At 36.8% G+C, this 27,483-nt stretch overlaps 1 protein-coding gene across 7 annotated transcripts in view; it reads left to right on the forward strand.

Moving 5' to 3' along the window:
- The window catches only part of SETD2 (SET domain containing 2, histone lysine methyltransferase), a 112,996-nt gene that overhangs the window by 51,642 nt on the left and 33,871 nt on the right, over positions 1-27,483 (forward strand). For 3 of the 7 annotated variants that reach the window (XM_049716254.1, XM_049716252.1, XM_049716251.1), the window contains exons 10-13: positions 5,624-5,758; positions 6,507-6,626; positions 8,051-8,713; positions 26,253-26,301. In XM_049716254.1, coding sequence (XP_049572211.1) covers positions 5,624-5,758; positions 6,507-6,626; positions 8,051-8,713; positions 26,253-26,301 — 967 coding nt within the window. Of the gene's footprint in view, positions 1-5,623; positions 5,759-6,506; positions 6,627-8,050; positions 8,714-11,451; positions 11,736-26,252; positions 26,302-27,483 lie in introns of all 7 variants that reach the window. The other 4 variants (XR_007479827.1, XR_007479828.1, XR_007479829.1 and 1 more) reach the window with 4 other exon arrangements.

The raw sequence follows: 27,483 nt of genomic DNA on the forward strand, positions 1-27,483 counted from the left end.
TGGGTTCTAGGTGCGCGAGCTTCAGTAGTTGTGGCTCGCCGGCTCTAGAGCGCAGGCTTAGTAGTTGTGGCTCATGGGCTTCGTTGCTCCGCGGCATGTGGGATCTTCCCGGACCAGGGCTCGAACCCGTTTCCCCTGCATTAGCAGGCGGATTCTTAAGTACTGCACCACCAGTGAAGCCCTCCAGATGTGGATTTGAAGCTGTTCTGGAACAGGGATGTTTTAGATGAAACTTTGCCCTGATAGAGGAATGACCCAGAGTGAATCTGGGTTCCTAGAAGGGTCATTTGTCCCTTGACTGTAATGAAGAGTTTAACTCCACTTTGGTTTTAATTGGATTGGTCTCCTACTGAAATTGTGGCTGGATGCTTAGATTCTGAGTTCTGGTCAGGTACAGTTGAATAGAATCACAAAAGTAGCACCTCTTGAAATTCCCAAGTGTTAAGGAGTTCCCTGGCAGGGAACTCGGTGCTTTCACTGCCATAACCCTGGGTTCCATCCCTGGTCGGGGAACTAAGATCCCACAAACTGCGTGGTACAGCAAAAAAAAAAAAAAAAGGAAAGAAAGAAATTCCCAAGTGTTAGTTTTTGGAATTCTTTTGGGTAGGGCATGCCATGGAAAGGAAAAGATAGCAGCAGTTTAAGATATAGTTTTGCATATTTTAACTATTAACAAGAATATTTTAATGGCACTGTAGTCTGCATCTGCTCTCCCATATTAACCTTTGATTGGTGAACATTTCTTATTCCTTGCTCTTATGATTGAAGCTATGTACATACAGTTTATCCACTTAAAAACTGTAAGCTCTTCCAGGACAGGTGATTGTCTTCTTTGGATATGTCACAAACTAGGTACTTAATTAAATACTTAGTTGATGGAGGTATAATAAATCCACACTATTATCTGATGTTATTTGTAGATTGTAAATTATAAACAGGGAATAGTCCGAAATTTACCTTAATCTCTTTTGAGTTTGTGAAACAAATTAACAGTAACTAATTTACACAGTAAAGAGGGTGAAGAGCCACATAAGAAAGGAAATAGTTGCTTTCAGCAGATAACAAACAAATCCTGGTATCTGGAATATATAAAGAGCTCTGTCTAATCAATAAGAAAAAAATAGCCCCAAAAGAAAAATAAACAACTTCCATAGACACTTTAGTAATCCAGATAGCCAGTAAACATGTTGAAAGGTGTTCAACCTCATTAGTAATCAGAGGAGTACAAATTAAAACTACTATCAGATGTTATTTGCATACTGACTACATTGATAAAAATTAAGTCAGATGATACACAGGAACAATAGATCTCATACACTGGTGGTGGAGGTGTAAATGGATACAATCACTTTTGAAAACACTTTGGTGTTATTTACTAAAGGTGAATGTATGTATACTATATGAGCCAGCAGTTGTACTCCTAGGTCTATAACCAGAGAGAGACTTGTTTAAAATGCACATCAGGAATCATAGCAGCATTGCTTACATTAGAAAAAGTAGAAACAACTCAAATACCCATTAACATTAGAATAAATAACATATGAATAAATTGTAATCATATGATGAAAAACTAGTCATGAAAATAAAGAAATTTATGGTTGCGTGCAACAATGATGACTTAAAATGTAAAGTTGATTGAAAAAGAACCATGGCACAAAGATTTTTTGTCCAGTGTGATTTCATTTATATAAATATTAAAAACAGACAAAATTATAATGTTTAGGAATTTATAATATATGTAGTAAACCTATTTTGAAAATCAGAACTATTTCCTAAGAAGTTAGGAGACATTGTCTCTAGAGTTAAGAAGAGAAGGTATTATAACAAGGAAGGGGCACATGGAGCACCTCAGGAACACTGGCAGTGTCCTCCCCATCCCCCCACCCTCCCTTTTACCTGAGTGTTGGTTGCCATGGATATTGCTCAACTGTTTGTTTATTAAACCTGTTTATTTACTAATTGTTTATATACTTTTCTATACGTATGTTATATTTATCAGAATGTATTAACAATGGTGCTTTAGACCCATTAAAGACAGTTCGTACCCCAAAATAAAGAATAAACATTTTTCTTGAACTGATTAGGTAATTAACAGAATTTTTAAGTGCTACAGAATTGTATATATACATATAAATTTTCATTTATCAGTAATTTATTAAAATACATCCTAATCCTCCTTATACTTACCACAAATCCTTTTTGGAAGGTGGTGACCCATAAATGAAAAATAAATACTTTTAGTAAATTTAATGAAAGCAATCAATGTCAGTCATCTCCTGGCTTCCTCCCCTGTAGGTGTCCTAAAAGTTATTAATTCCACAATTGATTGTTCACTTGAGTACCCAAAATTATGGAAGATGTATCATATCACCACTAGGATTGGCATGCTTACTTTTATGTAATACAACCATTAAGCTTATCATTATAGTAGGAATGTTCAAAGATTGTTCACTTTCTGTATTTTGTTTGCAAAATTTTGTTATTTATACTTCTACATTTTTACTGTTTATTTCCTTAAGAATGCTACTTTTTTATATCCCAGTAGTGCCTTTTATACAGTAATATCTACTCAATTTATTGATGAATGAAAGTAACAACTCAGTTTTAACTTTTCAGATTACATGCCTAATTATGAAAAGGAAATAACCCCAAAAGGAAATATAATCTTAGTGAATATTTGCATCTCAAAACTGTCAAAAGCAAGAGTCTTGTATTTGAGAGGGAAGGTAGTATTTTAAAGCCCTTGGTCTTTCCTATGCTAATCCTCTGGGATTTGGGACACAGGAAATTTTTACATTTAGGTTATGCAAGGAAAAAACATCTTTAAGGAAATTGTCTTACATTAAGATTTAACTGTAAATTGGCTTTTCTGTTCATGTATTTAATCTATTCAAAACCTAAGAAATAATACTGGAAACGAAAAAGGATGAGCCTCAAATGTACTTTTTAGAAGGAAAAAATGAGTTTATGTATCTTCAACTTCTTGCAGGCAGCATTTTATATTTTCTCATTTATTTTTGTTCTATATACCATAATAAAGAGTTTTGGGGTATAGTATGAAATAGAAATGTTTCAATGCCTTGCCTAAAATTATATTAAGTGAGACACTTAGCCAGTTAAGTAACAGAAAATTTCAAGATATTTTCTTTTATATTTGCTTTTCTCTAATTTATTATCAGCTCATTCTGTACTTTTATCATTTCATGTCAAGTTGATTTAATGCTGTGTTTATATCTCTTCTCCTTCAATCTCTATCTTGTCTAGATTTCATCCTGTTATTGTCAGACTAATTATTCTCAAATTCCATTTTGATCATATTATTCCCTTTTTGGGATTCAGTAATAGAGCTCTCTTACTTAGTCTCATCAAATCCAGATTCTTTTATATTACATCTGAGATGTTCTAACACCAGCCTTCTTTTTGATAAGATTTTTCTCAATTCCTCACTGCACCTTATCCACTCCAGCCAGGCTGAGCATAGTATGCACTGTCATAATTTTCCATTTGCGGTTGTTTAGACTTTTCCTTCTGCTTCCTCCCTCCTCCCTCCTCTTGTATTTATCTTACCTATTTCTAACCCCACTTCGGTGAATTCATTTCTGGTGGCTCTCATTTGTTTCTTTTTTTTTTTTTCTTTTTTTTGCGGTACGCGGCCCTCTCACTGTTGTGGCCTCTCCCGTTGCGGAGCACAGGCTCTGGACGCGCAGGCTCAGCGGCCATGGCTCACGGGCCTAGCCGCTCCGCGGCATGTGGGATCTTCCCGGACCGGGACACAAACCCGTGTCCCCTGCATTGGCAGGCGGACTCTCAGCCACTGCGCCACCAGGGAAGCCCTCTGGTGACTCTCATTTTAAGCACTCCCTTCATCTTAGACCTCTTAGGTTTCTTAACATTAACATTTATATCATTGTTCGTTTTCATATGAGTTAATTTTAGCTCCCCGATAGTAAGTTCTGTGAGGGTGTCTTTTCTTTTTTTTTTTTTTGCGGTACGCGGGCCTCTCACTGTTGTGGCCTCTCCCGTTGCGGAGGACAGGCTCTGGACGCGCAGGCTCAGCGGCCATGGCTCACGGGCCCAGCCGCTCTGCGGCATGTGGTATCTTCCTGGACCAGGGCATGAACCCGTGTCCCCTGCATCAGCAGGCGGACTCTCAACCACTGTGCCACCAGGGAAGCCCTGTGAGGGTGTCTTTATATCTTTTATAACTGCTGCAACACAGCTAGAAAACAACCTTTGGAACCTTGATTTTTGTTGCTGTTGTTCTCTATTATTTAATATCTTTGGAACAAAGAATTTATGTTAAATTATAAAGCCTATAATTATACTTTATATGTGCTTGTGAGCATTCTCTGCTTCCTTCTCTCTGCTTATAGCTCCTGGAGGATACCACCATTTTGAATTTTGTGTCTTACCTCCCTTGCCCTTTTTTAAAAACAAACAAACAGAAAATCATTTATTTTTTTATTTATTTATGGCTGCGTTCGGTCTTCGTTGCTGCGCGCGGGCTTTCTCTAGTTGCGGTGAGCGGGGTCTAATCTTCATTGTGGTATGCGGGCTTCTCATTGTGGTGGCTTCTCTTGTTGCGGAGCACGGGCTCTAGGTGTGCAGACTTCAGTAGTTGTGGCATGTGGGCTCAGTAGTTGTGGCTCTTGGGCTCTGGAGCGCAGGCTCAGTAGTTGTGGCCACGGGCTTAGTTGCTCTGCGGCATGTGGGATCTTCCCGGATCAGGGATCGAACCTGTATCCCCTGCATTGGCACGTGGATTCTTAACCACAGTGTCATCAGGGAAGTCCCCTTTGCCATTTTAAAATAGACTTTTCAGATATGTATCTGTAAAAAATTTGTTTTTGAGGTGCAGAGAAACGGATTCATACAGCATGCAATATTCTGTAACTATTTTTTTACATAGCATTATGTTTGCTAAGATTGATAATTTTTGTTGCATTTGGCTGCACTTGATTCCTTTCATTGTGGTATATGCCATAATGTGAACATGCCGGTTTATCCAGCCTGGCCACAGGCATTTGGATTGTTGGTAGTTTTTTGCTCTTATGAATGGCTGTTCAATGATCATTGTTCTGATTCTTAGAGTACACATGTGCAGAAGTTTCTCTAGGGTTTATTCTTAGGTGTACAGCGGCTAGGCATAGGGGATACAAATATTTATTTTTCAAGCTTTATTTCAATGCTTTATTTTTTCTGACATACTTTTTTTTTTCCCTGACATACTTCTCACCTAATATAATTTTTCTTCCTCCCATAAAGGCATATTTTTTTGTTTTGCTTCATTGCAATGTCTTCAGCACCTAGAACTATACTAGATGTATAAGTGCTTGGTAAATATTTGATGATTGAATGAAATGCTTTTCAAATTGATCATACCAATTTATATTTTCATTAGCAGTGTACAAATGTTTGTTTTGACCCACATCTTTGCCTAGACTTGATTTTATCAGACTTCTTATAGTGAGTGTAATATGGTTTCTTACTGTGGTCTTAGTTTTCCTTATTACTGGTGAGGTCGAGCATCTTTTCAGATTGTTTGATTCTTAGATTAGTGGGGGTTTTGTTGTTCTTGTTGTTGTTGTTGTCTATAACCAGATATTTTTCCTTGCTGTGGCAGGTGGATGGAGAGCTAGAAGCCCTGATGGAGAATGGTGAGGGTCTCTCTGATAAAAACCAGGTGCTCAGCTTATCCCGGCTAATGGTTAGAATTGAAACTTTGGAACAGAAACTTACCTGTCTCAAGCTCATACAGGTGAACACTGTGATATTAATTTATTTTTTATTTCTGAATTTGAGGTGGGACATTTAAACTACAATCCAGAATGATGAAGGGAAAAGGAATAATTCTGATATGAGAAGAGTTACTCATTTTTAAAATGGATATGTGAGTTCTATATGACTTTGACAACTTGTACTCTTAAAAATGTCTTAAGAGTTCAGCATCATTTAATCTATTAGTAGATATTGTGTGTTTTCTCTCTAGTCAAAGAACATGGTGGAATTTTTTTTGTGTGTGTAACAATTCATGACACTTGATAGAGGGTCTCTCCCCACCGCCGCTTGATTATTAGCATGGCAAGGCCATTTTTACCATAGGATCTCAAAGCAAGGAATTTTAACAGTAATCATATTTACTCCAGTTTATTAAATATTCCACAAGAAGTTGGATAATAAAAGATTTTAAATTTTTTTTATAGTTTTAGCTTTTTCAGTAAAAATTGTGAATATAATTTTTTTCTTAGTCCTTCAAAATTTGAACTTTAGTAAAGTCCAGGTTGACATTTTAAGTATCAAAAAAGATTATAATCTCTCACTTTAAAGCATTTATTAATTGCGCAGTTCTAGTAGATTAATCAAAATAGAATTTCTAGGTTTCTTTGTGAATATAAATGAACTCTAGTCCTCTCTGTGGGCCCTCTTTAACGCTCTCTGTGGTATTATGTGTCTCCCTCCTCCCACCCCCCAATACACTGCATCCTGCTTCGCTTCCCCCATGGAAGAACACACATTCACAGTCTTGCCTGAAGTCCTTTCTGGAACGTCATGGGCTGTCTTTGTTGTGGATCTGGATGGCAGAACTAGGTGATGGCCGGGAAAGTAACCAGAAGCTTCAGGAAGAGGTCAGTTCACATTCAGCTGACCTGCTTGTTTCTTAAAACTACTGTATTTATTATTTAGGTTGAGGGTATTGTGATAATATCAGTGATAATGAATTTAGCACTATATTTACCACTCATATTAAATAATTACATCATTTTATCATCCCAATATCATTCCTATAACTGTAACTTTACATACACCTTGCTGGAAGTGAGTTTGCCCAGTGGTTTTCCCTATGGTATCTTTTAAAGCTTAGTACTACATAGTTGGGAATTGCAAGAGCAAGATATACTAGTATCATAGTTAAGTGAAAGATCCAGTGTGTTGCTAAAACCATAATTTTAAAAAGATAGGAAACCATATGGAACTTAAATTCTGGGGTTCTAAAAAATTATGAAGAGCTGAATTCTGGATGACAAGAGTAAGAACATTTTGAGGAGTAAATTGTTTTAAAAGATCTAAATAGATGTTCATTGACAATGTCGTTAGTGGAATTGTTATATTTATATCGTCCCGTGAAATACACAATATTTTCTAACTTGGTTTAAATGTAGTTCTTTTTAATCATAAGTGCTAATATAATCCCCAGGTCATTTAATAATATACTTTTAAAAACAAAAACATGAGTGGGCAAATGAGTGATTGTCTTGCCTCCATCCTTCTCCCAGGAGATTCAGCAATAAGTAGGAGTTGGGGAAGCCTTGGAGTTTCTGTAGAACTACACTGGGGGAGTACTTTGGAAGAAATTATTGGATTTCAGAGTGTGGGGTGGGGGTGGTTATCTCAGAATGAAGAGTGTCTCTCTTTGCTAGACAGCTGTTTGTCAAAGGCTAAGGAGGTTAAGTAATATCTGCATTTTTTGTTTGTATGCAAGACATTTAAATATATATTGTTGCTTAGTTCCCAGGCCTTTATCACAGTCACTTGGGAAACTTTTTAGAAAAACATACCCAGGATGAGGTCCAGTAGTGTTTATATTTTTAAAAAATCTACCTGGGTTTGAGAACTACTGGTAGAGAATATTAATTAAATTAGTCTTATTTGATGTGTGAGCAGTCACCTGCTCCACATTTTATTCTTGCTGGTCAGGCTTATTAAAACACTTTTCTGGGACTTAGCTGGTGGTCCAGTGGTTGAGACTCTGAGCTTCCACTGCAGGGGGCATGGATTTGATCCCTGGTTGGGGAACTAAGATCCCATATGCCTCGTGGTGCAGCCAAAAAAATAAAAAAATAAAAAATCAAACACTTTTCCTTCCATACTAGAGGAAAGTAATATTATGACATTTAAATCCATCTGTGGTTACAAGATTTAGGTCTTAATTTAATAAGACAGTAAAAAAAAAAACACTGTTTCTACAGAATTGATCTGAGTCCCATGGAGAGGCTTGAAAAGTCAGCTGTACAAAGTGATGTTTGTTTTTTTTAAAATTATGTTTAATCAGATTATAAAGACTTTGGAACATTTACCCATTCCTACTAAAAATATGTTGGAGGAAAGCAAAGTACTTCCTATTATTCAACGTTGGTCTCAAACCAAGACTGCTGTCCCTCAGCTGAGTGAAGGAGATGGGTATTCTAGCGAGAATACATCACGTGCTCACACACCGCTCAACACACCTGATCCTTCCACCAAGCTGAGCATAGAAGCTGATACAGACACCCCCAAGAAGCTAATGTTTCGCAGACTTAAAATTATAAGTGAAAATAGCATGGACAGTGCGATCTCTGATGCTACCAGTGAGCTAGAAGGCAAGGATGGCAAAGAGGACCTTGACCAGTTAGAAAACGTCCCTATAGAAGAAGAGGAAGAGTTACAGTCACAACAGCTACTCACACAACAGCTGCCTGAATCTAAAGTTGACAGTGAAATTGCTGTGGAGGCCATTAAGCTACCCACATCTGAACCAGAGGCTGACACTGAAATAGAGCCTAAAGAGAGCAATGGCACAAAACTAGACGAACCTATTGCTGAGGAAACACCATCCCAGGATGAAGAGGAGGGTGTATCTGATGTGGAGAGTGAGAGGAGCCAGGAACAGCCAGATAAAACAGTAGATATAAGTGATTTGGCCACCAAGCTCCTGGACAGTTGGAAAGACCTAAAGGTAAGAAAACATTTCTGTTCATTTTAACCTGAATTACCCAGGTTTAGAGTTCTGTAAACCTTCAGTCGAATTACCTACTTTTCTAGCTGTATGTATTTTTGAAAAATGGATTACTATCTCTCTGTCAGCTAATTATAAATGTCTTTATAAATAAATAATGTCTTTTAAACCTTGGCCAGAGATACCAGCCAAACTAATATACAAACATCCCCCTTTTCCTTGTTTACAAAAGTATATCACAACAGTAAATTCAGTCATTCAGGTGGTCTTTACATTAAAAACAAAAATCCTTTTAGTAACAAATATGAATTCTACATTTGAGTCTATGTAAGAAAAAAATGAATGTTTAAAATAATTGGAAATTAATTTATTGGATTAACTAGAAATTAATTAAAAATAAAATTAATTGGAAGCCAAGGTAATTTTGCAACTTCTCATCAAAAATGATTGAACATATAAAGCTATAGAATCATGCTTGTTAGCTTGGTGGAATGTCTCATGACAAAAAAAAACCCAAAACAAACTATTGAACATAAATATCTGTTCCAGTAAAACAACATTATATGGAGCTAGTTCATACTCAGTTTTATTATTGTTTCTGAAATAGGCCTACTTTTAAATGCCTATTTTTCTGGCCAGAAGATGTTATCGAGAGGAAAAATATAGAGTTCTGGAACCCTTACATCTAATACTTGCATAATCACTTGTTAAAGTATGTAGCATGATGTGCAGGGTTTTCTTTGCAGAGAACCCAGTCTGGGTCTTGGATAAACACAGAAGTAAATAACAGGATGAGCCTAGGAGAGATGTGGCAAATTCTGATTGTAAGTGGGATCCTGGGATCCAGGTCTTGAGGACCCTGTGGGAACAGGTTACTACCTAGCCTCTGTTTTTCTGTTCCTCCTTTCTTGCGCCAGAGGTGAAGCAACCAGATAAACCAAGAATACAGATTTGCAGCAAAATGGACACCTGAGTCTTCTCTGTTCCCAATTATGACTACAAAGCTCACCCATTATATCCTACCATTTGACCCATAGGGAACTATCCTTATACTGAGCAGAATGAGTGTAGTTGGTTGGTTGTGCACTGTGCTTATTTTTGCATTTGTAATTTACTGTGTTGAGACCCTTCTTTAAGTATGGTGTGGTTTCAGCTCTCATTTACCCATTTGAGCTCTTACTCATGCTACTCTTTGATCACCTACAGTTCAGCATAAACTCAGCCTTATTATTTGAAATCTGACCTTTTTATAAATATAAAAGGAAAGATTCAGAGTAAATCTATTTATGACACAACATGTGAATGCAGGAACTGGAGTTGCAATTAATTGAAAGAGCTGCTGGGACACTCATTTGTGTGAACCTTTATTTAAGGCCTGCTTTGTGAGGGCACAGGAGTCCCTGGACGAAGTCCCTCTTGTGTTTGGAGACTGCTAGTAGAGCCTGTACTATGATTGGCTCAGTAAGGAAGGTGGAAATGGAGACAGGCACTCAGGTGAAGGTAGAAAAGACCTTATAGACATAGTTTTATAGAGAGGGGGGTTGTAGACCTAGTAGTTCACTTTTGCCTGAGAAGGCTCTGGTTGACGTAATTTAAAAAAAAAAAAAAAAGACATAATCATCTTAATTTCTTAAAAACCTGTCTCTTCTTGAAATCTGGAATAAGTAAATGTTTTTGTTTCTCTGTATGGTAGTTTTTTTAATTATAATTGTAATGATATAAATTATTCTCTGGAATATCCTTAACTCAATTAGATATAACTGGTACTTTAAACTCACACTCCAGACATAAATGTTTTTGAGTCCTACACAATTATTTCTTCCCTTGCTTGTCCTCTTCACTCCTATCTGAAAGATCGAAGTGGTTGTACAGTACTATGTAGACTGATGATCCTCTTGACTTGAGGTTTAAAATTTTATTTGTACCTAAAATATGTTCTTCTTAACGTTCATACTTTGGATTTATCCCAATTCTTAGCATCAAGGAAGTTATTAAATAAAATCCTCCTTCCTCAAACTTTATAGTTTGCTCTGGAATCATTACCCATCTAGAATTGCATTACTGAGAAATGTTTTTGCTTGCCTGAACTGTGATGTTTTGTTATGCATTGGTGCTGGGGTTCTTAATTCATCTATCATTCTAATTAACATTCACCGTGGTTCTAATTTCAAAACCGGTTATAGTTGTCCTTAAAAAATATACTTCAGCTAGGGAACCCATAATTTGAACATGTTTTAGAGAAACACCTTGACTTGATGTGATTACTATATATCCATCCTATTCCCGGCATTGAAAGAGTTAACTACTTCTGTCTGACTTCCACCTGTGTGTTCAAGTAGATGTTGGCAGAAAAGAAAATGTGTTATTCAACCAACTTTTATTAAGCACCTGTTGCCAAGCATGTGTTAGTTGCTGATGTTAATTTCAAGATTATACTAAAAAGCATTGATCTAAGATTGTGGTTATGTTAGCCACTCCAAGCTTCCCTGACCTTCCTGAGCCACTGTAACATTGCTGGACATGTGTTCCACTTGTCCTTTCTACATACTGGATGGAGTGAAGAACTGAAAGAGGTTGCTTCAGATTTCTTAATCTTGATTTTGCTGTGAAGGCAGACTATAGGGATCATCAGTAAATGAAAGAGGGTGGGAGGGAAGGGAATGAAGCTTCATGAATTACTCTTTGTCCTCCCAGATCTGATGATGATCCCCCTTGTAACTTGAACCATTTCCATCTAGCTTCTCAGGGCAGCAAGGAGCTTGTTAACATCACCAGCTGACCATGTGTCTCCTTTTCTCAACTCCATTTTCAACTTCGTGCTGAAGAAAAACAAGAACCTAGCGTGCATTCTGTGAAGAAAACAGGAAGATGGTTGGGAAGTTGGATGATGCATGAAAAATATAATAGGTGAAAAGAGGACAGAGGTGGTTAACTCACTGGCACCGGCGTTATTTTGGTGCGTCCATTGCCGACAATGGATGTCGTTCTGGGAAAATCCCGACTCCTGGCGAGAAAGGATTAAGTGAGCTACTTTTTCTATACCTCTATACACAGGACCACTGCCTTGGCTCCACAAGGCTTACACATTTTTGACTCCTAAAGTAGACCTCAACAAGAAACATCACTTAGCACATTGCTACACATGAGCATGTATTCATTTTCACATGCAAATTAACTGGGCTACATTTTCAGCAGGGACATGTGCATATATTTCTGTTTGTAAAAGGAATTACTGTACATCACCCCTCATGCTGAAAATATACCCAGCACTTCACAGGGCAAAACAGCTGGTTATAAGTGATGATTAATTATAAACTTGACTGGAAAATCTTCATTTGGATCATGAGAAGAAGAGGTAAGGTTCCCATGAATTTGGCAGTTTCAGTTGCAGTTAAACAGCTGAGAGATTGTGATGGCTAGTGATTCCAGAGCCTCTCTTGTAAACACTTAGGTTACAGGATGTGTGTCTCCTTATAGTGAAGTCTCAGTAGTTATAGTTACATCTGGATTAGATGATTTAGGGACATTTTGTACATGTGATAAGTTGGACTTTTCTTAAGAACCATCCTTATTATCTTTTTCATCTTTATCTCAAGACATTATCTTTAATTAAACATATTTTCTTAGAAAGTTAAGCATTGAACTCTACAGAAGTTTTAAATAATTCAGAGAGTTACCCAACTGAAAAGTTTTGAGTCTGGGGAAACTCCCTGGCGGTCCAGTGGTTAGGACTCCATGCTTCCACTGCTGGGGACCTGGGTTCAATCCCTGGTCGGGCACTAAGATCCCAAAAGCTGCGTGGTCAAAAAAAATAAAACAAGTTTTGAGTCACTGCTTGGAATTTCGGTTCCTAACTAATATGTGAAATCTGCTATGCAACATTTCAGCATGAAATGATGTGCCCTGAATTTCTGTAATAAATTTCAAAATCCTTAGTAGACATTATTCTGTATCCAAAAGGATCAGTATTACTTACCCTTTTGTTTAAAATACAGAATTGCCCCCAAAGAGCACTATTTTAGGTACCACTACATTGAATTTTTGTAATAAGAATCTCATTTGATAAAAGGCAAACATGGTCTAAAACTTACTAGTAGCCTGGTTTCTTTATTATCAGATAATACTTTCATCTAAATTATGGGGTGGCCTAATCTGCCCCGCTGCCTTTTTTCGTAAATGAAGTTTTGGGGGGAGCCCAGCCAAGTTCGTTCATTTACATACGTCTGTGGCTGCTTTTGCACTGCACTGGTAGAGTTGAGTAGTTGCATCAGACTGGATGGCCAACAAAGCCTAAAATATTTATTGCTTTGTCCTTTACAGAAAAAGTTTGCCAACACCTAATCTAAATGATAAAGTACAGAATCTGGCTGCTCTAAACATTCTGATTTTGAATGAAGTCATTTTGACACTTTATTCTTTTGGGTGAGCTCTTTTTTGTTTTGTTTTGTTTTGTTTTTTGCGGTACGCGGGCCTCTCACTGTTGTGGCCTCTCCCGTTGCGGAGCACAGGCTCCGCACGTGCAGGCTCAGCGGCCATGGCTCACGGGCCTAGCCGCTCCGCAGCATGTGGGATCCTCCCGGACCGGGGCACGAACCCGTGTCCCCCGCATCGGCAGGCGGACTCCCAACCACTGCGCCACCAGGGAAGCCCTGGGTGAGCTCTTAATTCTGTTTCCCTAGAGACATGATGACCATGTTTCCATACCCCATGAAGTTACTTTTAAAAAAAAAAAAGTCTTGACTCTGTTTAGGAAAAGTTACTTTAAGTGATTTGGATATTGGACTATCTGAGAAGTGGGAGAGTATATACATTATAGAATTACTGGGCTAGAAGACACCTGTAAGGAATGTCATTCTTCCCTCAGGACCATGATCAAGTTAGTCGGAAACTTAAGAGACTTGTAGAGTACAGATAAGTTGGTATAATCTAGTTTTATATATAAGCATAATGAAAATATATAAATTTTCCTTCTTAATGTTCTTAACTTTTGATTTTGATGTAATTTCAGACTTAACAGGAAAACTGCAAGAATACTGTTCTTATGTATTCTTCACGTAATACACATCCAGTGACAGATGTATGTTAAAAACAGTAAAAATTCCTCTAAACCCTTCATCCAGATTCCCCAGTGTTAACATTTTACCAAATTTACCTTAACATTTTCTCTTAATTTCTTTTTAACTTTTAAAGAATAAGTCACAGATATCATGCCCACTGCGCCTAGATATTTTTAGTGTGTATTTCCTAAAAACAAGGACATTCTTCTTTATGACTTCAGTGTACTTATCAAAATCAGCAAATTACAGTGACACAATACTATTAATCTGTTAAACAGACCTCATTCAGATTTTGCCAGTTGTGCACATAATGTCCTCTATAGAAAAAAGAAAATTTCTGATCCAGAATCTAACCTGAGATCAAGCGTTAAATTGAGTTGTATCTCTTTAGTATCCTTTAATCTGGAATAGTTAGTTCCTCAGTCTTTGGCTTTTATAAACGTCACATTTTTGAATATTTTTAAATTTTTTAGAATATTCCTCAATTTGGGTTTGTCTGAAGTTCTGTTTGGAATGTTCGTTTATCCCATTACTGGCATTGTCAACTTCAGTCACTTGGTTAAGTTGGTGTCTGCCAGGTTTCTCCAATGTAAAGTTACTATTTTCCCCTTTATAATTAAAGAGTATAATATAGGAGCACCTTTGGAAATAATAAATACTCTTTTTTGTGAAATTTAGCCATCCAGTGAATTTGCCTGAATCTTGTACAACTATGATTGTTAACAAATGGTGATTTTCTAATCCATCATTCCTTTTTCTGTATTTCTATACAGTGGTAGCAGTCTTAACAGGTTATTAAAATTACTTGCTTAGATGCTTGTTTCTCCTCACAGGACCATGAGATCTTCAAGGGCAGAGACCATTCCTTAATCGTTGGTAGTAAGAGTTACTTTTATCATGGTATCTTTTTAGTAATGGTTGTAATAAGTTACCACTTAATAATAGTGAATGACTACTCTGTGACCCCTACAGTGTGTGCTACATTCAGTATCCAGAGTGATCTTTTTGGAAATATACATCTGTTCATGTCAAAGTCCTATTTAAAACTTTTAAATGGTTCCTCATTACATTGTTTAGTTAAATCCATTTCTCTTAACAAGGCTTGCATACCATGGCATAATCTGGTCCTTAATTATGTATGCATTTTCACCTCAAGAGTTTCTGGCCTACCAGCGGGACAGTGCTACTAATGTTCACACACACACACACACACACACACACACTCTCTCTCTCTCTCTCTCTCTCTCTCTCTCTCTCTCTCTCTCTCCCTCTTTCTCTCTCTCTCTCTCTCATTGACTTGTTTCTGAGAAGACTTTCTTTTGTTTAGATGTCTCTTCTCATTTAAGTTTCATCCTTTCCCCTGAAAACCATTCCTCTTCCTCCAAGACGGAGTATTCTGCATTTTCTATATGCTCCCATAACATCCTTTCCAATCATAGCAGATAACATTTCATAATTGTACATTGTGCAGAGGCAGAGACTGTGTCTGTCTTGGTCACTTGAGTCTCCCCAGGGCACAGTGAGAGCGTACTATGTAGTTTGGCACTTCATAAATATTTGAATGATGAAGTGAAGAAGGTCCTTCTTTTTCCATGGTACCACACTGCTGCTATTTTTTTTTTAATTTATATTTTAATTTTTTGGCCGCACACCATGGCATGTGGCGTCTTCGCTGACCAGGGACCGAACCCATGCCCCTTGCAGTGTAAGCACGGAGTCTTAACCACTGAACCACCAGGGAAGTCCCGATTCTTCTTGAATCCATAATGTGTATATTTTATTTGATAGGTGGTCAGAAAATACTTGAATGAGTGTCATGTAATCTTTACAACCCTGCAAAGTAAGTGGTGGTGTTTCTATCAGCTGTAAAAGGGAAACAAACAGGCCCATGAGTTTGTAACTTAACTTTAAATGACATAGCTGAAAATTATCTTCTGATTTAAATCCTATGTTCTTTCCATTCCTTTTTCTGATCCAGCAAATAGTGATTGCTACGTCCTTGCTAGACAGTTCATGCAATTATGTATCTTTGCTGAATACTTTTCAGACTTCTCTCAATCTGTTTCTGTTTTAATAACTGTAATAAGTTCAAATTCATTCTTAAATCATAGAAATTATCATTTTAGTGTTTTGTTCATGTATCTTTTTTTCCTTAATGCTGCAGAGATCAACCTGTGATCCATGATTGAATTTCAAGGGATTTTCAGAACGCTTGAAATCATATATAAAACTGTGGGGTTTTCTGGGGCAAGGGTCCACAAATATGAGCAGTTTCTCAAACAGGGGTGTGTATATATGTGGGTTGGGAAAAGAACAAATTGTGGTCCAAAAAGTGTTTGCTGGATGGTCTTAGCTGCAGTGTTGTATTGACTAGTGCAACATATAACTTCAGTGAAGTCTCTTGGAGGGCTGTGGTGATTTTTAAGTTTTAATTAGAAAAATTATAGAGGAAGTAAATTTGAAAGTGTAAAAGAAAATCTTAGTTTTGGAATTAACTTGCCTAGAAAACAGAAATCTGAAATTTGAGAAACATTTAATCATCATGACCTTGATTATTCTTCAGTGATTACTTACCAGCATAAAACTTTAATTTTTCTACACACGTTTTACTACTGGGCTGGGGAGGCCTTGAAACCAGACTCATGTGTCAGGTGTTCACCTTGTGCTTCAGTACTAGTGGAAGCCCGGCACATTTTAGATGCGTGTTGAATAAAACTGAGTGTTGTTAAGGTAGATTTTTTGAATTAGAGTCAAGGTGGGTAAGGCTAGAGAAGGAGGAAGTTCGGGGAACAAGTTTAAACTGAACGGCAGAGACTCCCCTGGTAGCTCAGTGGTTAAGAATCTACCCACAAATGCAGGGGAGACGGGTTCGAGCCCTGGTCTGGGAAGATCCCACTTGCTGCAGAACAACGAAGCCCGTGCGCCACAACTACTGAGCCTGCACTCTGGAGCCCTCAAGCCACAACTACTGAGCCCACGTGCCACAACTTCTGAAGCCCACACGCCTGGAGCCCGTGCTCCACAACAAGGGAAGCCACCGCAATGAGAAGCCCACACACCATGACGAAAAGTAGCCCCCACTTGCTGCAACTAGAGAAAGCCTGGGCACAGCAACGAAGACCCAGTGCAGCCAAAAATAAATAATACACTTATTTTTAAAAAAGAGAGAAATGGAATATTACCAGTGCCCTGGATGCCTTCCTTTAAAAATAAAAATTAAACAATGTCAGTGAACTAGGAAAGCTTTTTAAGGTATGGTACTTGCTAAATAGCAGCATTTAGAAGTTGCCTAGGGAATCCCCATGTTCCTTAGGCCTTTGCCTGAGACTTTACAACCCCTCATTCTGTACCTTGAATGCAATCACAATGCACAGAAGTCTTTTGGTACTGTGTCTAGGGCTGCTTCTGAGGCATGTTACCTTTTCTTTTAATTTTTAAAATAGACCATTCCTGCACACAACAAAATTCAAAAGGCAACATTTCACTCCTAACCCTGTCCTGTGTCCTGTTCCCTGGAGGCAACCAATACAACTAGTTTGTTGTGAGCGTTCTAGAGATAATTTGTGCATACTATATGTATATATTTTGCCTTTTTTACAAAGCTGGCACCACTGTTTAGCTCCTTTTTACTTAATATATTGTAAAGATTATTTCATACCAGTTTATGAAGAATTTATTTTTCATAACTGCATAGTATTTTATTGTATAAATATACCATAATCAGTTTATCATAATCATACATTAATCAGTCTTCTATTTCGGCCATTTAGGTTGATTCCTTTCATTAGCTTAGCAGCAAGTCACTTTTTGAACATATTCACATATGTGGGATATACATGTTGGATAAATTACTAAAAGTTGTGTATCTGAGTCATAGTCTGTGTTATTTGTAATTTTGATAGGTACTGCCAAATCTCTCTTCATAGTTGTACCAGTTTAACTCTCATCAGCAATGTTTATGTGTAAGAGTGCCTGTTTCACTACACCCTGGCCAACACAGGTGTTGTCTAACTTTATGTTTGTCAGACTGATAGGCAAAAATGGAATATTATTATAGTTTTAATTTGCATTTCTCTTATGCATGAAGTATTAAATATATTTACGTTTATATTTCCTATTGTAAGAACTATGTCCATGTCCTTTGCCCATTTTTCTGAGTGGCTGAAAACTGAAATTGGATCTTATTATCTTTTGTTTGTTGGGAGCCCAGCTGTCTGAAGTTAGAGTGTTTATTCAAGGGTTTAAAAGAATAAATAAAATTATTCTACTCCCTTTTCCCCTTACTCTCCCTTCCTCCGCCCCTCTCATGTGTGTGATTTTATAAAACTTCCAGACATGTGTATTATCTTCTAAGTTATTTTTCCAGTCAAATCTCAGGACCTCTGTGACCTAATGGAGATACCCCTACTCCCACTTTTTGTAATACAATTTATGAGATAAAATCATAGACTCTTAACACTTTACAGGGGTATGATGATCGAGGTACAGTTCTTCCTTCTATTAAAGGAAGCTAAATCTGGGTTATAGAACCATTACCACTGAAAGCATTTCACAGAATTATGCTGAGGGAAAAGGAGCCTAGGGTATTTACATATCAGTATTTGCCCAGTAATTTCTTTCTTTCTTTCTTTTTCTTTTTTTTCTTTTTAACCTTAGAGTGGTATAGGGCCATAGACATTGAAGTTATATGTTGTATGTTCATTTTTAAAATTTTGTTGTTGTTAATCAAGAAAATGAATCTTTAAAATCTTTATGCTAGTATATAGAATTATGAATCAGGTTCCAAGACAGTCATATATTACCCAAAGATGTGCTTTTATTTCTCTAGATCAAGGGTTGGCAGTTTTTTTCTGTAAAAGGTCAGATAGTAAATATTAAAATACTTAAATTTAAAATGTGACTGGGAGGCCTCAGTCTCTTCCACCCTTCTTCTTCTTCCCTTCTTTCTGCCCTTTTCTTCCCCTTCCTTTTTCCTCTTCCCTCCCCTTTTCTCCCTCACTTTAAAAATGTAAAAAACCATTCTTAGCTGGGGTTGAAGGGGCACTTAAAGAACCAGGCTGCAGGTCAGACTTCAGGGCGTAGTTTGCTGACCCCTGCACTGGTGTGTGGAATTGTGAATCAGGTTTCTTTACAGTCTGATATTACCCAGATATAAGTGTTTTAATATCCTTAGCCTAAATGACTAACAGAATTGATTTAACCATGTATTTTCCAAGATGATTTGTCTGTAAGCCATACGGTTTCAATGGGAACCAGATGAGCTTAGTTTTTTCTGTTGTCATTTTTTGGCTGCACCGCACAGCTTGCGAGATCTTAGTTCCCCCACCAGGGATTGAACCCAGGGCATGGCAGTGAAAGTGCCAAGTCTTAACCACTGGACTGCCAGGGAATTCCCAAGTTTATTTATTTATTATCATTTTATTTCTCTAAGTTCTTACCTCTTTTTCTAGATTTTCAGTGTTCAGTAAATTCACGTAAATATTTGGTTTCTTTGCTTCTAACCCTGAAACTTCACAAATACCTGAAAATCCTGGGAAGAAGGATTTGTTTTAAATGGGGTTTAAAATAGGGTTTTAAAAAATCTTCTAATACATTCAGTTATCTTGGAGAAGCTTATCTCTCACATGTAACTAAATACGTAAACATTCATATATACATATACACACGTATATAGTATTCTCAGTATCTTCAGTTTCAAAATTGCTTAGAGAAACAAAAATTATGACAAAAAACATTAGTGAACTGAACACTTAAAAAAATTCTTATTCAAAGGTCCCTTCTCAGTTAACATCAGCATGTATCATTGTCAAATGGGTTTTCTTTTTCAGCCAGTCTCACTGTTATAAAAGTTGGCAGACCTATTGTGAAGTAAAAATGCACTGATTTCATAAAGTCAGTAAAAATAATATTGAAGAAGTTGGAAAGGAAATATATAAGACCACTAGTGTACTAGAAGCATTTTCAGAAAAAGTAATGAAAAGATTCTGAGATACTCCTGGGAAAAGAATGTTGCATCATGTTATCAGTTAATTATTTGGAAAAAGTATACCAAAAAATATCAACAATTGACTCATCTTTTGGGGGGGAGAGTTGGTGAAGTTTTGTCTCATGTATTGATTTTGGGGTTACAAATTAATGTTAGTGAGTTGGTGAATTTGCAGATACAGGATCTCTGAATAATGAGGATAAATGGAATCATGAAATCTGTGGCTTTTTGTGTCTGGCTGCTTTTACTTAGCATAGTGTTTTCAGGCTTTATCCATGTTGTAGTATGTATCAGTAGTTAATTACACTTTATAGCTGAATAATACTCCATTGTATGGATATCATTTTCTACATATTGTTGTATGAGCCAATATGAAATTGGGCGGGGGACGGATGGATAAACATAGATGCAGAATTGCTAGGTCATAGTCTTTGTTTCTTATTTGATGCTCTTTGCCTTTTTAATGAAAGGTATTTTATGTTTCTTTAATTCTGGAAAACTCTTCATTATTTCTCAAAAAAGTTCCTTCTCTCCTAGAATTCCTTTTACCTGGAGTTGGCACTTTAACTTCTAGCCTCCATATCGCATAACTTTGCTTTCACATTTTCTTTCTGTCCCTTCCTGCTTTTTATCTCCTCTTCCAGCTGTAAAAATGGCACCTTGCTCAGAGTCTCTTTCTCTTTTTTGTTCTTAGTCTTGCTGTCATTTAGGAATAAAGATTTGTTTGACACATACACTACACAATTTTATCTGTACTTGCTAACAACAAGGAAAAATAGTCTTAGTTGTAAAAAGTAAATCTGTTATTACAGAATATATAATCTGATCTGTATATAATAAAAGGTAAAAAATTATACTCTCATTGTAAATTATTTTGTTCTCAAAGTCTTGTTTAGCTAAAGAACAGTCTACATCAGTGTTAAATTTTTACACTTTCCAGAAAAAGTATTGTTTTGTAATTTTGTTTTAATCCTGTTTTTTTCTACAGTCTATTCTATTTGAGTCTATTCTATTTGAGTCTATTCTGTATCATTTGAGATGTGTTAAAAATGTGCTGGAGTACTTTGCCAACAAACTTCCAATGAGTACTTTTTGAGACTGTTGGAAGAAAACATCCCAGTTTAGACCGATTCAGTGTGACCTATTAGCAGTAGGTAACTTTTTCAAGTGTTGTTTGTTTTTTTAACTAAAAATGGGTAGTATAAAAACCGTATAATTAAAAGTAAACTTTTTTTTTCCATAAGAGAATCCGTTTACTCAGAATCTATTTACTGTACTTTAAATATAATCTAACTGCTTTTGGGGAATCATGATTCACATACAATAAAGACAAAAACATCGAACCCATAGCTATATAATATTTCTTGAGTTAAAATGGTCCTTTGTTTTAGTATCTACATTCCTTTCTTTTCTCCCCAGCTTTATTGTGATATAACTGACATTTAACATTGTGTAAGGTTAACGTGTACACCTGTTGATTTGATACACATATATATTGCAAACTGGTTACCACCATAGTGTTAGCTAACACCTGCATTATTACCATTTCTTTTTTTCGGAGAGAATATTAAAGATCTATTCTCTTGGCAACTTTCAAGTATATAGTACAGTATTATTAACTGTATCACTATGCTGTACATTAGATCCCCGGAACTTACTCATCTTATAATTGGAAGTTTGTAATTCTGACCAAGTTTCTAACTCTACCTCCCTTCACCCCTGTTTTAGTCTCTGTTTCTATGAGTTCAGCTATTTTGGATTACATATAATAAGTGATATTGTACAGTGTTTGTCTTTCTCTGTCTTATTTCATTTAGCATAATACCCTCAGGGTCTATCCATGTCACAAGTGGCAAGGTGCCCTTCTTTCTCCTGATTGAATGATATCCATTGTATACATATACCATAGCTTCTCTATCCATTCATCTCTTGATGGACACTTAGGTTGTTTCTGTATTTTGGCTATTGTGAATAATGCTGCAGTGAACATGGGAGTCAGGCATCTGTTTGAGATCTGCTTTTCATTTTGTTTGGATACATACCCAGAAGTGAGATTGCTGGCAGGTGTTTATTAAGAAATGGAAAACTTACAGTATGAATCAGGTATAAAGACTTTCCACCTTTTAATTTCATTTTCCTTCAAGTCAGTCTGTTTTTCTCTATGTACCTTCTCTCTTGGCAATCTCTGACAGTAACACTATATATCGATTGTTTCCTTAAGGTTTTCCCAGATTGTGGATCTCTTGCTTTAGCCTATTTCCTGAATTTTAGGTCTATATTTTCGGCTTTCTCTCTCCTTTTTTTAAAAAATAAATTTATTTACTTATTTATTTTTGGCTGCATTGGGTCTTCTTTGCTGTGCATGGGCTTTGTCTACTTGTGGTGAGCAGGGGCTACTCTTTGTTACAGTGCGCGGGCTTCCCATTGTGGTGGCTTCTCTTGTTGCAGAGCACGGGCTCTAGGTGCACGGGCTTCACTAGTTGTGACACGTGGGCTCAGTACGTGTGGCTTGTGGGCTCTAGAGCGCAGGCTCAGTAGTTGTGGCACACGGGCTTAGTTGCTCTGTGTCATGTGGGGTCTTCCCAGACCAGGGCTTGAACCTGTGTCCCCTGAATTGGCAGGCGGACTCTTAACCATTGCACCACCAGGGAAGTCCCTTCAGGCTTCTCTTGGCTCTCTCCTCCACTTGCCCTTCAGACTCAAGCTCATAATCTTGTTTTATAAGCTAATTCTTCGTCTTTGGTGTACATTTCTGTTAATATCTTCATCATTTTTCAAGTAACCCATAGTCAAAACATGTACCCCTTTTGTAAAAAATTTATATTGCTAATTATAACAGTTGCTTTAAAAACACTTTCTAGATAACTAAACTTTTCAGTTAGGGACAGTATTGTTGGAAGACAACTTTTTTTGAAATTCTGACAGTTAGAATGACATCTTCGGATCTTTTGCAGGTGTTATTTTAAATAGCCACCACCGCCTAGTTATTTGCACAGAAGTAGAGCTTGGACACTTGATCTATTTTGAATGCCCCATTGTTGAATTTATGTACATATATTTATTAATCTATGCCTATATCATCTAAATGCTGGGTAATTCATTTACAGTAACTTTCGAAAGATTTTCCATCACTCTGTCAGGAATTATTGTTAGGTCTTATAAATTATTGTACCTAGTGTGGTGCAATGTACACTGTAGACAATTTATGAGATGTATTTCACACAATCTAGAATCTTGAATTTTAGGCCCTCCACATTGGAGTGTCTTTAACATTCTCTTCTGGTAGACGAAATTTTGAGACCTTATAACTCTGAAAAATACCTTTATTCTATTCTTGTTTGGCAAATCATATAATTACCATTTGGAAATAGATTTTCCTTCAAAATGTTCAAGATGTCATTGTATCATTTTCCAGCTTACAGTGTTGCTATTTTGATACCATTTCGACTCCTTTGTTGTGGGAGGTGCTCTGAGACCTCTCTATCTGGTGACTTAATATGTCAGTTCTAAAAAGTTTTCTTTTCTTTTCTTTTTTTTTTTAATACTTTCTTACCCTCAGTTTTCTCTCTCCCTGCTTTCTGGCTACCTGTTAGGAGATGTAGGACTTCTGACTCTTATCCTCTAATTTAATTTTTTTAATCTCCCATTTAGATAAAGGATTAGTGTGAATGAAGGCAACTCAGATAGCAGTTTCAGCAATGGATTCTGTGCCATGCGGGTGTGACATTATTCCAAACAGATTTTCATATCATGTAGGCTAACACTATTGCTGTTTATTCACAAGACAGAATGATCCTAAGAAATGTTACAGTAATCTTTATAGGGCTGCTTCCTTCTTACTTTTTGTTGTTGTGGGACTTTGGAAAGATTCTGTTGCATTTCAGGGCCTCAAAGTAGATAATCTTAGTTTTCAGCTTAAATTTTGTATACAGATTTGACAATATGAAGAGGAGGAAGTTAGTAATTCCAAGTGCTTAGGTGCATGTTGATAGAACTTCCCCATAGTGTTAGGCATACTCTAATAGTCAGTAGCTCTTGGTCACTAATCAGTAGTAATCAGTCATTTTGTGAACATCAGAATACTTAAAATTTTTATTTATTTACTTATTTATTTTGGCTGCACTGGATCTTCCTTGCGGTGTGCAAACTTCTTAGTTGTGGCATGCATGCAGGCTCTAGTTCCCCAACCAGGGATTGAACCCGGGCCCCCTGCATTGGGAGCACAGAGTCTTACCCATTGGACCACCAGGGAAGTCCCTGAATCCTTTTTTTAAAATTGAAGTATGTTTGACATTCAATATTAGTTTCATGTGTACAACTCAGTGATCAGAATACATTTTCTAGTTAGCAGTTGCTCTAAACTTTTGAATGGAATTAAGAATGTATCTTTGAGAAGCATTTCCTCGGTATATTAACCGCCACCATAGAATGGGTCCCAAACTTGAGGTCTGTAATAAATTGCTATAAATGTTTGTAATGAATACCTGTAATGCTGAGACCTTCTGCAAAAGAAACTAAGTTAAAATTGTGTAATTCTTAGTTGACTCAGATATCATCCTCGATATATCTGTTCTGAGCACCCTTCATGAATGAACTCTTTTGGAGTGCCTAGGTTTACAGAGTACCTAATGCAACAGTCATTTTCAAACTTTTAAAATTAGCAGAATACCTGTTTTTCCCTATAATGTGGGTAGGTGCTGATAAGTGGCGTTCTTTTTCCCCGAGTTTGTTAACCCCTCCAAGAGGTGGATAGAGAAGTCAGAGCTAAAAGTGTTAAGTCCTTCCTCTCTTTATCCCTGATTCATACCCACAGGTAGACATTGAATTAGACAACTCCAGGCATCCCTCAGAGGAATAGATTAGAATGTATCCTCTCTACAGGCAGAAGCAGCCCAAGAGGAGAAAGAGCCCAGATGGCTCTGAGCTGAGGACAGACATACATAGTTCTTTCTCTCAAATTCTCCCTTGTGAGGAAGGAATGAGTGAGGGCTGTTAAGAGAAGCCAGTAATTCAGTGATGTCCACTTTCTCTGGACATCAGAATCATCTGGGGAACTTCTAAAAAATACAGGTGCCTGGGACCCATTCCCAGAATTTTAGATTCAATTTGTTTTGGATAGTGTATCTATAAAAGTTGCCTGGAGTGGTTTAATTCTGCAGCCAGAATTGAGAATCCCAGCTGTAGTGGAAGTTCTACTTAGAAAAGGCTAGGGGGATAGTGGATGTTACCTACATTTGTGGATAAATCCCCAAAATGGTACTCCTTCCCAGAATAATGCCACTGTGTCATCTGGTACAGATGATAAAAGGCATCATAACCTTGGGCAGGTTGCTAAACTTTTTAAGTAAGTTTTCCCATTTGTAAAATGGAGATAGCAACCTCATAGGGTTGTTTTGAAATTCAAATAAGATAATGCATTCATACAGATTGCCCTGCGTCTGTAAAGTCCACATTGGCATTTTTACTGGCAGCTGAATATTACATCTTGAACTTTCCTCAGTTGTGTGACATGTGGGTTATTTCGTTTTCCACAAATGCTGCTAGAACCAAAAATCGTGTGGAAAGATTTTTCTTAGAGTACATTTCCTAAAAAATGGGATTACCAGGTCATATAGGTGTGGTCAGTATTATGAGATTACTCTGAAGGAAGGGTTTTATATGATGTACCATTGAGAATGTGTGGGTTTGCCATTTGCCCACTTAACAAGGTGACTGGATAAGGAAGTATGTGCCCAAGAGCTACCTGATGGACTTAGAACAGTGAGAGATTGTCAGGGAACAGAATTGTTGCTAGGCTTTAGATTCATACAGCAAGAAAAGGTACCTCAGGGCTTAAAAACGTAGTTTATATTTCTCAAGAACAATTTTGATAAAGTATTAGATAGTATTTGAAGAGCAACAATGATCCAAAACTTTCCTTTTTTAAAATAACAGCAGTATAAAAGTAGATTTGGCCATTAGCCAAGTTGATTTTGTATTTATAGAAAAATACGCTGAATAGCAGGAATTGTGTTTACACATGTAATTTTTCTGAAGTGTGTTTATATAGCTGAGGTATTACTAACCTTTTCTTCCCTTAAGTAGGGATGGCAAGTGAGATGTTTGACTTGTTCATATGCATACTCTCAGTAAATGAACTATATATGACTTCATTTTATGTGCAGAAGGCATATAGAAATTAAGATTATCAGGAGGTGTATTCCTGCCAGAAATAAAATGTCTTAGTTACTTAGTCTGCTACTTGGCTAATGAGGTCATACAAGCCTGGTAGACGTTTAGAAATAAATATGTATTTGTGCTATATGTTTTTACTTGTTTTTTAAGGGACCAGGATCTATTTTTATTTAAAGCCAAACATAGGCAAAATTTTGGAGAATAATTAAATACCAGATTGTTCCTCCCCATTTCTTTGTTGCCATGTGAAATCATTCAGCTTCAAAGCAATCACCACTTCCATTCCACACTGATAACTTTTCTTTTGGTTTATTTTTTGCAGGAGGTATATCGAATTCCAAAGAAAAGTCAAACTGAAAAGGAGAGCACAAGTAGGTATTCAGAGATACTTTGTGCATATGACTTTACGAATATTCTTTTAGAAATATGCAGATGTAACTGATAACTTTATTTTGTTTTTGGAACCAGATAATATGTCATTAGGTAAATGAAATATTTTTGGTATAAGTTTGAAAACGTGTTTTTAAAACAATTTTCTTGGAGTACAGTTGACTTACAATGTTGTGTTAGTTTCAGGTGTACTGCAAAGTGAATCAGTTATACATATACATATATCCACTCTTTTTTAGATTCTTTTCACATATAGGCCATTACAGTGTATTGAGTAGAGTTCCCTGTGCTATACAGTAGGCCCTTATTAGTTATCTGTTTTATGTATAGTAGTGTGTATATGTCAATCCCAGTTTCTCAATTTATCCTTCCCTTCCTTCCCCCCTGGTAACCATAAGTTTATTTTCTACATATGTGACTCTCTGTTTTGTAAATAAGTTCATTTGTACCATTTTTTTAGATTCCACACATAAGTGATACCATATGATATTTGTCTTTCTCTGTCTGACTTCACTCAGTATGACAATCTCTAGGCCTATCATGTTACTGCAAATGGCATTATTTCATTCTTTTTTATGGCTAATATTCCATTGTATATATGTACCATATCTTCTTTATCCATTCCTCTGTTGATGGACATTTAGGTTGCTTCCCTGTCCTGGCTCTTGTAAATAGTACTGCAGTGAACATTGGGGTGCATGTATCTTTTCAAATTACAGTTGTCTCTGGATATATGCCCATGAGTGGGATTGCTGGATCATATGGTAGCTCTATTTTTAGTTTTCTAAGGAACCTCCATAGTACTGTTCTCCATAGGGACTATACCAGTTTACATTTCCACCAGCAGTGTAGCAGGGTTCCCTTTTCTCCACACGCTCTGTAGCATTTATTGTTTGTAGATTTTTTGATGATGGCCATTCTGACCAGTGTAAGGTGATACCTCATTGTAGTTTGATTTGCATTTTTCTCATAATTAGTGATGTTGAGCATCTTTTCATGTGCCTTTTGGCCATCTGTATGTCTTCTTTGGAGAAATGTCTATTTAGATTTTCCACCCATGTTTTGTTTGGGTTGTTTGTTTTTTTGATACTGAGCTGCACAAGCTGTTTGTATATTTTGGAGATTAATCCCTTATCTATCACTTTGTTTGCAAATATTTTCTC

This window comes from Orcinus orca, chromosome 10 (genome assembly GCF_937001465.1).
Source record: "Orcinus orca chromosome 10, mOrcOrc1.1, whole genome shotgun sequence".
NCBI classification, from domain to species: Eukaryota; Metazoa; Chordata; class Mammalia; order Artiodactyla; family Delphinidae; genus Orcinus; species Orcinus orca.